Raw genomic sequence first — 13,631 nt, 5'->3', positions numbered from 1 at the left:
GACGTTTCACGTTAGTTCAAAACAAAACAACATTTTTAGGAGGTTTGACATTACCTTTCTCGAGAATGCTTGAGAATTAATTTAACCTCGAATGTTCAGCGGAAACCATCTTAACAAATAAAGAATTGGTGAGAGTCACGTTTATTTAATACACCTGACTTGAAACATCAAATCTCAAACGAAATGCGACATCCTGAAATGACAATAACAATGTTGAAAGACTGTTCAACACGATAGAAATCTCGGGCTCATAATCTAGTTACTTAATAGCCTTGAGTAATTGAACTATTAAGAGAGATTCCCCTCAAAGTTCGAGCAATTATTGCAAAAAATATTTACCAAAAATCTACTGAGTATCACGGTAGCATTTCGAATACTATTTGAAACATCTCACTTAAATTCATTTCTCTGAGTGACCCCGCGGTTGCAACAACGGATGTTACTAAAATTGGGAACGGAGAACGGCGAACGGGGAACGGGGAACGGGGAACGGGGAACGGGGAATGGGGAACCGGGAACGGGAGTCTGAGAACGAGTGTATAGCGGTAATCCACCTGAGAATTCAACATGGCGGACAAAGGAAAAGAACAGGGAACAATTTGGGCAAATGTGAGGAAGTGCTACAGTTCTAAACGTGAGTTTCTACCAGCTGTGCCCCCTTATCATGTGCCCAGGACGTTTTTGTTCTAGCAGAGTCCGATTGGCACTGTGATAAACAACGCATGAAATGGGGCCTGGGGGAAATATCGAATCGGTATTATCACAAGCTACGTCCTCAATCGGTCAGGCCACAGTCATTCTTAAATAGAATTTCAAGCCTTCATAGTCTACTCATATCTTCTCAGTTTATGCGCGAGCTGTCATATCAATACGATTTCGAGGACAAGTGACATAACACATGACTGTCTTTGAACGCGGGTCGTCCGCTGTCTTCGCATTCGGCAGCGTAGCGGCCTTTCGGAGATCGGCAAGTCAGCTGGCAAATCAGGTGAGCAGCATATAAATAACCTGTGGCCTGGCCGCTTTGTCAAAGACAAAATATATGAAGAAACAAGCAAGGAATATTCCACAATAGTGCTAATGTTGGTGAAAGATGACCGCGGAAAAGCGACTGAGTGACACTTGGTGTGTTTTCAGATGACATGTTGTCACGTATCAAACGAAAAACAGTCTTTATTCTCTGTCTGCGTTTTGTGCCCAGTCTGCAGTCTGCATTTTGTACCTAGTCTGCATTTTGTACCCGGTCTGCAGTCTGCAGTCTGCATTTTGTACTGACCTATTAGGAAAGCATGTGATAATACCGATTCGATTTTCTGCCCAGGCGCTATTTTATATATGCTTTGTTTAACTCAGTACCATATTGGACTCTGGGGCACAGCCGGTAGAAACCCACGTTTACAACCGTAACACTTCCTCACATTTCTGTTCCCTTTTCTTTTCCTTTGTCCCCCATGTTGAATTCTTTGGCGGGTTACCGCTGTACACTCGTTCCCAGACTCCCGTTCCCGGTTCCCGGTTCCCGGTTCCCCGTTCCCCGTTCCCCGTTCCCGATTTTAGTAACATAAATTGTTGGAAATGCGGCAAACGAAGCGGAAACGAGTTTGTATGAGAATTTCAGGGATTTTGGTATTAAACAACTTTAATAAAATGTCACTTTAGTTTGTGTTATTTCAGACATCAGGTTAACTCACGCGCGGAACTCTAGCAGTCAACTTGTACACGTGTTTGATCTGCCACATGATTGACTTGAGCAATCGGCGAATTGTTGAACTTCTTGGTGTTGTACCGAGAAACCTGTAAAGGGTATATAGGGCATAGGTTAGTCCGCAAGTTTTGGCAGTTTTTTATTTGATTTCTGGTTTCCTTGTTTACGTGACTGTCTGTCTGTGTATCAGTCAGTCAGTCAGTCTGTCTGTCTGTCTGTCCGTCTCTTTGCCTGTCTTCCCCTCCTGGTTATCTCAGTGTCAGTCAATTACATGGATGGAAATCCAAGTGTAAATAAAATTTTAATTAATTTGATTCTGTTTGCCACGTCCGTCCGTCCCTCTGTCTGCCGTCTCTTTGCGTACCGGTCTGTCTCTCTGTCTGTCTGTCTACTGTCCATCCGCTTCTCAGTCAGTTAACAGGTTACTCTTTATGTTTGTCATGCCGTTCATCTGTGTTTTTGTCTGTCTGTCTACCCGAAAATCTCTCAATTAGTCTGCAAGTCGCAAGGTATGTCTGTTTTTCAGGGTGTCTCACATTATGCCTGCCTTCCCGCCTGCCTGCCTGCTCACCTGTCTGTCTGTCTGTCTGTTTGTCTGTGTCTGCCAGCAAATATTCAACCACGAGAGGACGAATCGGTCCAGCACACATACCTGAGACAAACACAACATTTTTTATCCATGGTTTCACTTATTGCCTTGGCCGCCAGGGCAATAACAGCTGTTTTACCGCACCCAGACTTCCCATGGATCACCAGGGGATATTGACTTGGGCCTCTAACATACTCTTCAATATCCTGATAAAAAAAGCACAACATTTTATTTCTTAAGGCCAAACGTTTTCCTACCGTAAACTGACCGCAATCGGAGAAGTAAAAAAATATAATCAAACATATTATATATACCCATGGGGTTAAATTAAGATTAAGCGCTTTCAAAGATGCAATTTATTCTAACAAGAAGCAGCCATTGTTAAAGGAGCTCAGTCACGGTATTTTGAGTTATTTTGGCCACATACAAAATTACCTTTAAATGGTAGGAAATCTGAAAATAACAGTTTAATAAGATAGAAAAACACCAAAGAGATCATGATAAACCATAAAGGAACAAGGATGGCTAAGGATGGAGAAGATTAACACGGATTACAAACGACGAATTTGAAAAATTGAGGCTAAACTTTTCAATATGCGCAAACCGTGACTGAGCTCCTTTAACTTTGAACTGATTTCCTCGTCGTTATATAACAGTATTTTCAGACACAGCGTTGGTCAAGAGTTTTATCAATCCGCTTATCCGAATGTAAAATGTTTCAGATGTAAAAATAAGCTCAACGCATATTTATGCCGAATGCAAATCCCGCAATGATAACACTAGATTCCTCCAGTACATTGCAACTAAGTTTACCGTACACTTACAGTATTTACTCGATTAAGCGTCACCTCCAATTAAGCGCCGCATATGAGAGCATTACTATTATTAGAGCGCTGTATGCCCTCGAATGAGCGCCGCATTCATTCATAACAATACGGCACTTAATCGCAACATGTTGAGACCAAATTATTCGAGAAGCCAAAATTGGAAAAACCAAGAGCGATACTACACAATCTAACCAGGCTCAGAAATTTATTCTTCTAGCCCCAGTTGTTTGAAGGCTAGATAACGCTATCCACCAGATAAATCGCTATCAGGAATCCATTGTTCCTGTATATCCAGTGGATAAGTGCTAACAAAACAAACAATGCTATTCACTGGATAGCGATTTATCCAGTGGATGGCGTTATCCACCCTTTGAATAACCTGTGTCTGGATGACAATGATTTTCAGTTTGAAGTGGCCATATTTTGTTGCTAACATGTTGCTTGTTATCATTTACAACCGTTACGATTTTGAAAGAGTGCCGCCCCTAAACAAAACGCTAAACATTAAAAGCGCGCCGCGGCGCTCAATCGAGTAAATACGGCAAACCTGTCGGCCAACTTGCCAGAACAACAATGTAACGTGTAAGTTTAAGGTGGCCGAACACAGTTTTCGCGCGCGCTTTTGCTGATGCAATTGAGCGCACGCACAAGGATTGCAAAAACAAACATGCCGTCAATAGAGCGATCATTTTCTTTACTCAACACCCGCACTATCTGTGCTATTTTTCTCTATTATTGAACGCAGTCTATTGATGGCTTCAGTCTTTTATTACAAAGATATGTTAGAAAAGGTAACGACGCAAAGAACCCAGCAATTCTCAGCTTTCTCTTTGTTACCGAAAGAACCCAGTTAAATGCAGCGCATGCGCAGTTGCTTGAAAAATTGAGACTGATTGCTTTTGCAGAAACTTGCGGATTTCTGACGATCCAGTCGTTAGAATTTAAAGAAATTTGGCAAAAAAATAGTTCAGAAACCACGTGAATGATCTATCGCAAAAAATCTGAATTTTGACATAGGGAATTTTTAATAATACAGAACTTGCGGGGAAAACGATTAACGGCGAATTACGAAAATCGCCTATGTCAAAATTTTATTAGAACAGTGTTGACAGAAGGGATTTAATGTCAATTCGTAGTGGGCAAAAAATGAAAAAAGTCTAATGACTGGATTTTTTTTAAATAAACAAAAACCATTTTTTAAGCCTTGTTTTTAACCAGCCCCGTTGCCATGGCAACAGCACACACCTTAGCCAAAATGCGAGAATAAACTTTTCTGTGGTTAACCTTGACTCTTGCAAAAAACGGGCGCCAAAGCATAAATAGCTTAAAAGTAATGGTGAATTAGGCATAGGCTCTTGAAAACTGTGTTCGGCCAACTTAAATCTATCAAGCCCTAGCTCCCATCAAAGCCTGGGGAAACTCCCATATGAAAAGGTAAGGCAAGCCCTTTGTCTCGCTTAGGGGTATAAATCAAGGATTTTGGTTTCACTTAGGGTGTTCATGACAAAACACCACTATTTTTAGCTGTCAAAGTAACTTAAGGGTGCACTGGAAGAAATAACAATAACAAAACGCTGTTATTTCCATCTTTAGGCTCGATTTCCGATGGTCTCTCGAGTGCAGTCTACTAGAGTGGGCTCCCTTCCTGAACAGCGGCTGGTAATAGAGCCTTTTCCATTTTAAGTGGTATCTTTCAGAGGTCATATAAAGCTCGAGCCACTCCCAGATTGGTTAGGGGCTTAATTCAATTTTTCCGACGAGCATCTACGACCTTTTCATCTGGGAGTGCCCCCAGGTATTAAAGTACTACACCCTTTTTTGTTTAAGCTAATTTGAGCTGAGTACCTCGAGTGTTGGTTCTCTTCCGTAAACAACTTCAATTTTCTTCTTACAAAACAATGTATGCTGCACCACCTCAGCGTACAGAAAATTGTCTGTTTCGGCCGTTTTATGCTCCGCAATGCTATCTGTTATCATGTCCTTCAACTTGTTTTCAAAGTCCTCGCACAATTGGTCCACATAGTTTTTGTGCATGCCAACACTTGGATCAATACCTAGAAATAATGTTCAAAAATATTTCAACTTTCATTTCCCTCATTCATTGAATAACACACTTTTCGAAAACGCTTTTCAAACCGGAGGAATTTGAAAACGCCGGCTTTGCCTTTTAGTGTGGACAGAAAACGTTTTGAAAACGGACCTTTTCGAAAACGATGGCGTCCCGATAATCATGTGATTTCTCTGCCCGAGTTTTCCTCAAACAAAAATCCAAAATGGCCGGTGATTGCTGTGTTTCTAAATTCTTCCGCCATAGTGTGGACGGAAAACATTTGATGCGTTTTCAGACATTTTTAGAGAATACAGTTTCTACTGGTCAGGAAATAAGTCTTCAAGACAATTATTCCTTACCTTTAGGTGTCCAAGGGGTATCATAAGTGAAAATATTTTCTATGTGCATGACCTCCTTCATTTTCTTGTTTTTTAACTTGTGTAAAAGTGCTTGTGGGTGAGCATCATCCCTGTGGCACAACTCATCGAGACAATAATCACGATACTTTAAAACCTCGGGATTTTCAGCGTGTTCTGGTGAGTCAAGACCACTGATGATTCGGTGAAACCACACGCAAGATCGCTTTGGGTTTTCAGCTTGTAAGAGGCCATACTCAATTTCTACTTCACAAACTGAAATGAAATGGGAAGAAAAAAAAAACCATCATTCACAGGGCTGACTGGTCTAAGACAAATTATAACGAGCCCATAGGTTCCTAACCATGAAATCCTGGATACCCAGCACTTAAGCTTATATGAAAACAGTACATTTTTCCAGTCACCCAAAGGCAAAAGTTAGTCACCTGTGGCACCCAGACACTTCTGGAGCACAGCCCTGCATCATTCACAGGGCTGCACTCTAGGACCCCTCTAGAGGGGCTGTGCTCTAGAAGGGCTGTGCTCTAGAAGTGCCACAGGTGACCAACTTTTGAATTTAGACAACTGGAAAAAACTCACTTCATTCATATAAGCTTACTGTAAGTGCTGGGCACCCAGGATTTCATGGTTACGAATCTTTAGGCTCCTCATAATTTTTCTTAGACCAGGGAACCATGATTTAAATTTTACCTATCGTCACAAATATTGTACAAATATATAGAACATTGTGCATATTAACAGAATTCATTTATGAAAATTTTCAGAACTTACTGGTTAGCTTTGAACCCCCTGGGGGACTCCCATATAAAAAAGAGGTAAGGGGTCCAATTCTAAAACAACACATTATTTCCTGTCATATTTTTTCGGTTCAACATCCTAAAAGGTACCACAAAATCTTCCACTGTGGACCTTTTGAGGCTGAATACCCTAACAGCTACCAAAACCACTTTTTGAACCCCCAAAAAGTATTGGCGAGCAGCCCCGTCCTATTAATATAGGAGTACCCCCAGGCAAAAAAGGTGCCGTTGGTCATCTGGGACAAGTAGATCTATATTCTTGTTGGGTAAGTAACGCTTCATTCTCACTCGTTCGATGGGGAAGCACCCAGGCAAGTTGTCTGTCAACTGAATACAAAGAAATTAAACTAAGACTTGCCCAGGGCAAGCACAATTTGAGAGCTGCTTGTCCAAGGCAAGTTGAAATTCCATTTTTTTTTCAAGCCCTGTGATATAATTTTACACTCAGAAAGAAACTAACAACAGTGCATAACTATCTCACCTGATCGAACATATTTGTGCCAAAGGTCGTGATCCTTGTCTTTAAAAACCTCCTTGGCAGCTTGCTGAAGAAATTCTTTCATCTTGTTATACTGGCTTTGCCATTCTCTTTGTGCCTCTTGTTTGAGAGACAGATTATTATCATTAAAATAATTTGGTATCCAGGTTGTTACAGGCTGAAGAATGTATGATACAGGAAAACAATTTTTGTCTTTCTTGTACCACCTATTAAATGAACAGGAATACGGTCAGTAGCTATCTCTACCCTAACTTAATAAATATCTGAAACCAGACAAGGTCTCCTTACATAAATGCAGTGCATATTGCTGGCAAAATTAAAATTCAATGAGCTTTCAAAATTGATCTCGGTAAATTATTGGAAGACGATAACAAAGTTTTCATCATGAGGATAATATTATACACCTATTAAACAAAATATTTAAATACAGAAAAATAAAGAAATTGATTGATGCTATGTCCACACAAATGGAACCCATCCAAAACTCAGATTGGATAGGTATTTCATTGCTATATCTCTGGACACAGCAGGGTTTTTTTTTTTTTTCAGCATGAGGGCAACTGGTTTTCATAGGTGGGCAAAACATTTTGAATAGAACTTCTTTATAAGAAAAAATTTCCTCTGGATGGTCAAACCAGGTGGACAAGATCATTCTCACAGCCTGTCAATTTGCCCAATGCCTGGCCCTTAATGTAAACCCTAACACAGCACAGTCTAATGTCATGTCCTCTCTAACAGACTAGAAACTAAGCTGCCTCATTGTTAACGAGTCAAAATATTATAAATTATTAAATATTAAATAACTTCCTAAAGATGTTACGTTTAATAATTCTCTACCTTCCTCAACAGTTTCTGCTATTAATGACGTTTAACAACCTTTTTAACGAGCTCCATTTCTACCTACAAATCCACAAAAAAATAAAACACTAAAAACATGAAACACATGAAGCTGCAAAAATTGAATTTTGCAATAAAAAATCTTTGACCTTGGTTACCTATGATTATAACGTTGAAACAAATTACTTTTCATTTGCAAGTATTACCATAAATTAAACTGTGGATTGGGTTTTTCTAAGAGTCTTCTATGCTCATTGATCAAAAGCTAATGTCTGTAGGAGGATAAACAACAAGGGGGAAGTCACTGACGTGTGTTATGACATAAAATAGTATCGATGCCAACATGTACTACATAGGCCTGCATTATGTGCAAACAGCTACAGCTTCATGGCCATTCATTATTATTGCACCATGAGCATGCATTAGGTGCCTATGATGAATGCTTATAGTGGATGATGTGCTTAGCTACAACTAGCTAGTTCACAGGCATGCCAGTTAAACTGATAGAAAGAATTATTAAGTCCAGTGCTGCAACCACTGGGCCACAATACCAGTCCCTTGGAAATTCAATATTGTGATCATAATGTCTTTAAACCATACTTATTCAAAAGGTCCCTAGTCTGGACATCTGTGGCAGCACTAAGAAGCAACTCAAACTCCTGAGCGTCAATAGAGGGCAACAGAGGACGGTAACCGTACTTCTCAGAGAGCAATGTCTGTCAAACAAGACACAAACATCAACAACCACCACGCATGCAAATGATTAAGCTGTCCAGAGTGAATACAGTCAACATTAAGGGTGCACTGACCACAAAGTTTGGTCCAACAGATATCTCTTGACAGGCCTTGATTTCTCGCAGACATAGCTCAGTTGTCATGTGTGTGTTTGTGGCATCATCTCTCACACCCCATCGCATGTCCACAACCTGAAAAAACCCAGCATCAGTTATTAAGGGGAAACACTGCATTACAACAGCCACTTTCGGTTGGGTGAATATCACATAGATACAAACTGACCTTCTCAATATTGTTGTAGAACTTTGCCTTGCTGCCATCTTGTTATTACTTACTCACCCCCACTGCCAAATGCCCTTTCCCAAAAAATCCTCCCCTGCTCAGTCATTTCATTATTTTAAGAAGCCCCTTAATGCCGTCAACCACGACCACAATTTTACAGCCCTGAATGTATTACTACTACTACTAATTCCTAGCTCTCCTCCGGGAGAATGGGGCCATTGACTTGCCCTAAATGTATTAACTGTGTTTTATTTTCTACTGCAGGGTTTTCACATCTTTGCACTACCATGTAACATCCTCTATTTCATTATACTCTCAAAATCGTGCAAATTAAGATCAATTCCAGTTCAGGGAACTTTAAATTTTATAACTTTAAACAAAACAGGGGACATTACCTGGAATTCATAGCCTTTCTTCTGGCAGAATTCTCTAAGTTTGGGATAAACATTTTCCATAAGAGCATTGCGTTCATGTTCTGTGTCTGAAAAAATAGTTGTGAAAGTTAATGGAATGTCCTTTGCACTAATAACTTTTCTTAATTGCCTGTAAGTGCCTGGTAATAATATAAAGGCTGACAATGGGATGAAAACAACCCAGGGGATATATAGGACCGGGGTGCTCATCGGAAATTTGAAAAGAACCCTTAGAGGTACCAAGATCCTGTTTTGTGGGCATGGCTTGAAATTCTTTTCACCCCTAAAAAAACATCATTACTTTTAATAGTGATAAAGACAATTGCTTTAAATACCTTTTACTTGTAAAGATAATTTTGAAATATCTCCTGTCGTATTCCTCTCGACTCAGTAACCTAAAAGGTATTTCAAAAGCTCCCATTGTGGACCTTTTAGGGCTGAACAACCTAAGAGATACCAAAACTGCTTTTTTAACCCCTGAAAAGTACAATGAGCACCCCTGTCCTTTTTATAGGGGAGTCCCCCACCAAAAAAACGTCATCAGACTATGGTAGAAAATGAAACGCATCACAAACTCCTGCACAAATCATATCACCAGAACTGGGCTTTACACATGTACAACGCTGACGGAAATTTAAATACAAATTATTAGGAAATATAGAAAGTCTGCACAAAAAAAATCAGCTAATCAATCTGATAGCTGGCAAAAGAAACAAAAAATGGCAGCTACCCCATTGAACGGAACATCGTAATAGAGTGAAAGAGAGCACACCTTGCAGTATTGAATACACACCTTCCTGTGGGTGTTTACATAAGACAGGTATCACTGACTGAGTTGTTATATAGAATTATAAAGTGCAAGAAGTCTAAAATGACGGCAAGTACTCTACAAAGTTTTATACTAGGGAGGCTCTGCCCCTGAGGTCTAACCCCTTACCCTTTTGCAATATGCTATTTTGACAGAAAAGTTACCCCTTTTGTATACACTGTACCTTTTATTGAAAAAAATGTATCCCTTTCACAAACTGCTGTAACTGGCCCGTATTATTTATAAATTCCCACAAAAGCAAGTCTTTCTGTAATTTTCATGTAGTGCATAATAAATTAAATGATCCAGTTATACAGCCATAAGGTGCATCAGCTCAAAGTATGTTAATTAAAGGCCCCTTTTTAGATATTTCCAGACCCTTTCATATTCCTCAACTTGTGAAATCCTTTACCCTTTTTGGGCGGAGCCTCCCCATATGGGACATTATTGGGGTTTCCCCCCAGGATCGAACATTACCAGTGAAGGTGGAGCTCATGAAGATGCGGATGGTTCTTGAATTCACTGGACAGTTTTCTTCTATTAATCCTTGCAATACTCGCTCAACCCTCTCAAAAAAATCAGATCTAAACAAGATAAAACAAAAGTAGAACTGCTTTCAAGACATACTGTAAGTAACATTTTCTGGTCCTAGCTTACATGTACACTCAGTCATCAAGCTATTAACAAATGAATGTTTGAAATACTGCTAGGCCTTGATTGCCCAACCAATATTCTAAAAAGATAGACCATATTTCTCTGTTTTCAGCACCAAATCTCCCGGATAATACAAAGGAGAGGGCAGAAAATACATTTTTCATGCATGAAAATTTTAGGCCACTTTTTTGCACTTTGGGTGAGAATGTTTGGGGGTTTTTTTGTGGTTGAACAACATTTTTATGTTTTTTAGCATACCGTTCAAAAAGGTAAAATTGATGCTCTCCTGGATTTCAATTTTTTTTGGTTGGCATCTGGAATCCTAGTTTATTTTCAGTGTTACTCATGAAAACCAAGAGTTAATGACCACTCCAATGTATGCTGTTGAGGCATTCTTGCACAAAAAACAAAAAAAATTAGTTATTCAACTCACCCTACTGATCCTTGAACAATCTTCTTCCGTCCTTTTGATTTCAAAGCAGTAGTTGTTGAGGGTTTTTTTGCCTCTACAGTTTTGGCATTTTTCTTTGCTGTTGATTTGCTTTTATTTCCAAATTGAAGAGGCTTTACAGATGTTGCTACAGCACTTTTTGTTTCACTGGATTTCTCTTTTGCCTTCTGTTGTTTGGTACCAACTTGTGCAGAGCTGGCTGCACCACTAGTGACTTTCTTGTTGCCTTTTACCAGGATCGACCTGTTGTGTTCAAGAATGAAACTCAGTTATCATTGAAATTTTTAACAAAAAGGTACTGATCCTAAAATTATTCTGTTTTACATTCTTCACAGGCATGTATGCAGTGTCTTGACGACATGTTTCTCTTCCTGGATGGGATGATACTCCTCCTCCCCCCTGGAGGGATTCTTGGGTGGGGGTGACATGTACAGTAAACTTCTTGAAACTCGTACTCTGATACTGACCAAAATGTACAATTTACCCTTCCCTATTTCAGACCCAACCCAAAGTTTGGTGCCCTGTTTCAGAACTGATCCTTCTAAAAACATAACCATTTCCAGGGTTGTCATTAAGTTTTGGCTCAGCTATAGCTTTAATCAAGATTCACTCCTGGAACAAATGTGTTACTTTATGGGTGAATTGTATCAACAACAGCCAAGTTCACCATAATATTACAAGGGCCCACCAAGCATGCTCAGCCTTAACACATGCTACAGCCCTTATTAGCAGCCCTTATCTAATGCCAAACATACCCAATATTAAAGACCAGAGTGAACAAAATGGCCCAAAAACCATACTCTTTCATGCTGCAGATACCTATATAGCCCATTAAAGAGAGTACTCCCCCCCCCCCCCCCCCCCACCTAACCCAGTCTGACAACATTCCATCACTAAGGTCCACTATCCCTGTTACACTGGCAGCAATAGGATAGTTAGCCCTGAGCGACCTGTCTATACATAGTTGGGATGCTTTTAAGTGACACTCTATTTCAAATTTTTATGCAAGTTACATAACACCATACAGATCTCTGCAGGAATTATAAAGTTAACATAGTTATGCAATTTGAATGCTCAAATTCAGACCTGTCACATATATAGGGATGACAATCAGGGACACTTAAAAAAATTGTGGGTTTCAAAATCTTTTGATTCAATCTTGAAATCTTAGAATCATTTGTGATGAGTCACAACGTCTAATTGTTTTGTTTGGTTCTCTCTGTCTCTTAGTCTACAGTCTTATACGTCTCAATCTTGGATTTTCAAACAAAGGATGTCAGCATCTGGGCAAGAATCTTTTACTATTCAATTTAATGTTCACCTTCCCCTCGTATGGGGAAATGGAAAACGTTTGTACATACACCTCCAAAGTAAGTGGTCACTTGGTAGAAGTGGACACTTACACCCGCTGTGGTCATGTTTGCAGGGCAAAATGCTTAAGTTAATTACATGTAAGAGGACACGTCTCCTGAATTGTAACCTGGTGCCATGAAAGGCTTATTATTAAACTAGATTTATCACATCACTACCGGGCGCACGGCGTAGGCCTGCCCTGCGATCCTAGACTAAACAAACTAAATAACTTTCATCACTTTGATAATCCAGCTGTTTTAAGTTCACTCATTTTGTAACTCATTGTTTATTTCAAGTCTCCAAAGCAAATTAGTTGACGATGTCTACATTGTATTCACCACGAGGGATTTTCCTACCTGCCTTCAACCTTGACATCATTTGGGCTTAATATGTCAACGCTCGCTTGAGAAGTTGTTTCGTTTTCTTGCTGCAAGTTCGCACTGGAGATATTGGACTCAGACTGCGTCGAATGCGCCCTCGATTTCCATCTGGACGTAGCAAGACCGGTATTTAAGGTTAATCGTGCAGGATTCGAGCTTGCACCTGTGCCCATCCCTCAAAATAAGAAAATGCCAAAGGCAGATCTCCAGAAGTATCTAAGTCTTAAAACTTTGAGGCCAACGGCTCAGCTGACTCAGCTCGCGCAAGACTCAACAACAAAGAGAAACACTTAAAAGCGGAAAATTTTCGCTTGATCGCCGACAGCAACATTCAATTTGAAAACTACTAAAACTATTGAGTTTTTCATTTTAACGTTTCTCAAGAAATAGAAAAGTACCGCGGCTAGATTGTGCATTCTACTGTCATGACATTACGTGAGCGGTGCGGCCATTTCAAATGTTGTTTATGCGCGGGTAAAAAATTCGGAACTTCCCGGAAAAAAACCGATCGCACCGGACTTCGATCGTATCGTGCTCGTTCGTACTTGTGAATTCCCTGTTAGCTCGAACTCAAAACCATTTCCCTTGCCCTTCAGTCATTCACTATCAGTTATTTCGAACTCCCATTTGGAACTATATTTCATTTCCCCTGAGAGTTCGAAATAGCGAGGTTCAACTGTCAGTTAACTGTTCATACAGCTGTACTGAGGTTGAGGTTATGCAACAGTCCAAATATTTGTAAAACAATTATTCTTTGAAATCGAGGTAAATATTCTGCCGGTTTGAATATTTGTTTAAGTACATACACACAAAGTGATCTTACAAAAAAGACGAGAAGGAAAACATTTTTAAAAAGTCGATTTTAAAATTAACC

At 39.8% G+C, this 13,631-nt stretch overlaps 1 protein-coding gene across 1 annotated transcript in view; it reads right to left on the bottom strand.

The window, feature by feature from the left end:
• Positions 1-13,418, bottom strand: part of LOC110047945 (NACHT and WD repeat domain-containing protein 2-like) — a 33,023-nt gene extending 19,605 nt beyond the window's left edge. Inside the window, exons 1-11 of the mRNA XM_089284242.1 lie at positions 12,734-13,418; positions 11,007-11,267; positions 10,397-10,503; positions 9,094-9,179; positions 8,491-8,607; positions 8,282-8,397; positions 6,827-7,050; positions 5,531-5,803; positions 4,967-5,175; positions 2,358-2,500; positions 1,692-1,794 (exon numbers count right to left, since the gene is read on the bottom strand). Of these exons, the coding sequence (XP_089140368.1) occupies positions 1,692-1,794; positions 2,358-2,500; positions 4,967-5,175; positions 5,531-5,803; positions 6,827-7,050; positions 8,282-8,397; positions 8,491-8,607; positions 9,094-9,179; positions 10,397-10,503; positions 11,007-11,267; positions 12,734-12,930 (1,836 nt within the window). The 5' untranslated portion in view covers positions 12,931-13,418. The remainder of the gene's footprint in view (positions 1-1,691; positions 1,795-2,357; positions 2,501-4,966; positions 5,176-5,530; positions 5,804-6,826; positions 7,051-8,281; positions 8,398-8,490; positions 8,608-9,093; positions 9,180-10,396; positions 10,504-11,006; positions 11,268-12,733) is intronic.
• Between the last annotated feature and the right edge of the window lie 213 nt (positions 13,419-13,631).

This window comes from Orbicella faveolata, unplaced genomic scaffold (genome assembly GCF_042242905.1).
Source record: "Orbicella faveolata isolate gen_17 unplaced genomic scaffold, um_ofav_v1 contig_13, whole genome shotgun sequence".
Lineage (NCBI taxonomy): Eukaryota > Metazoa > Cnidaria > Anthozoa > Scleractinia > Merulinidae > Orbicella > Orbicella faveolata.
The sequence above is the reverse complement of the archived record's forward strand: the minus strand, read 5'-3'. Positions and strand labels throughout refer to the sequence as shown.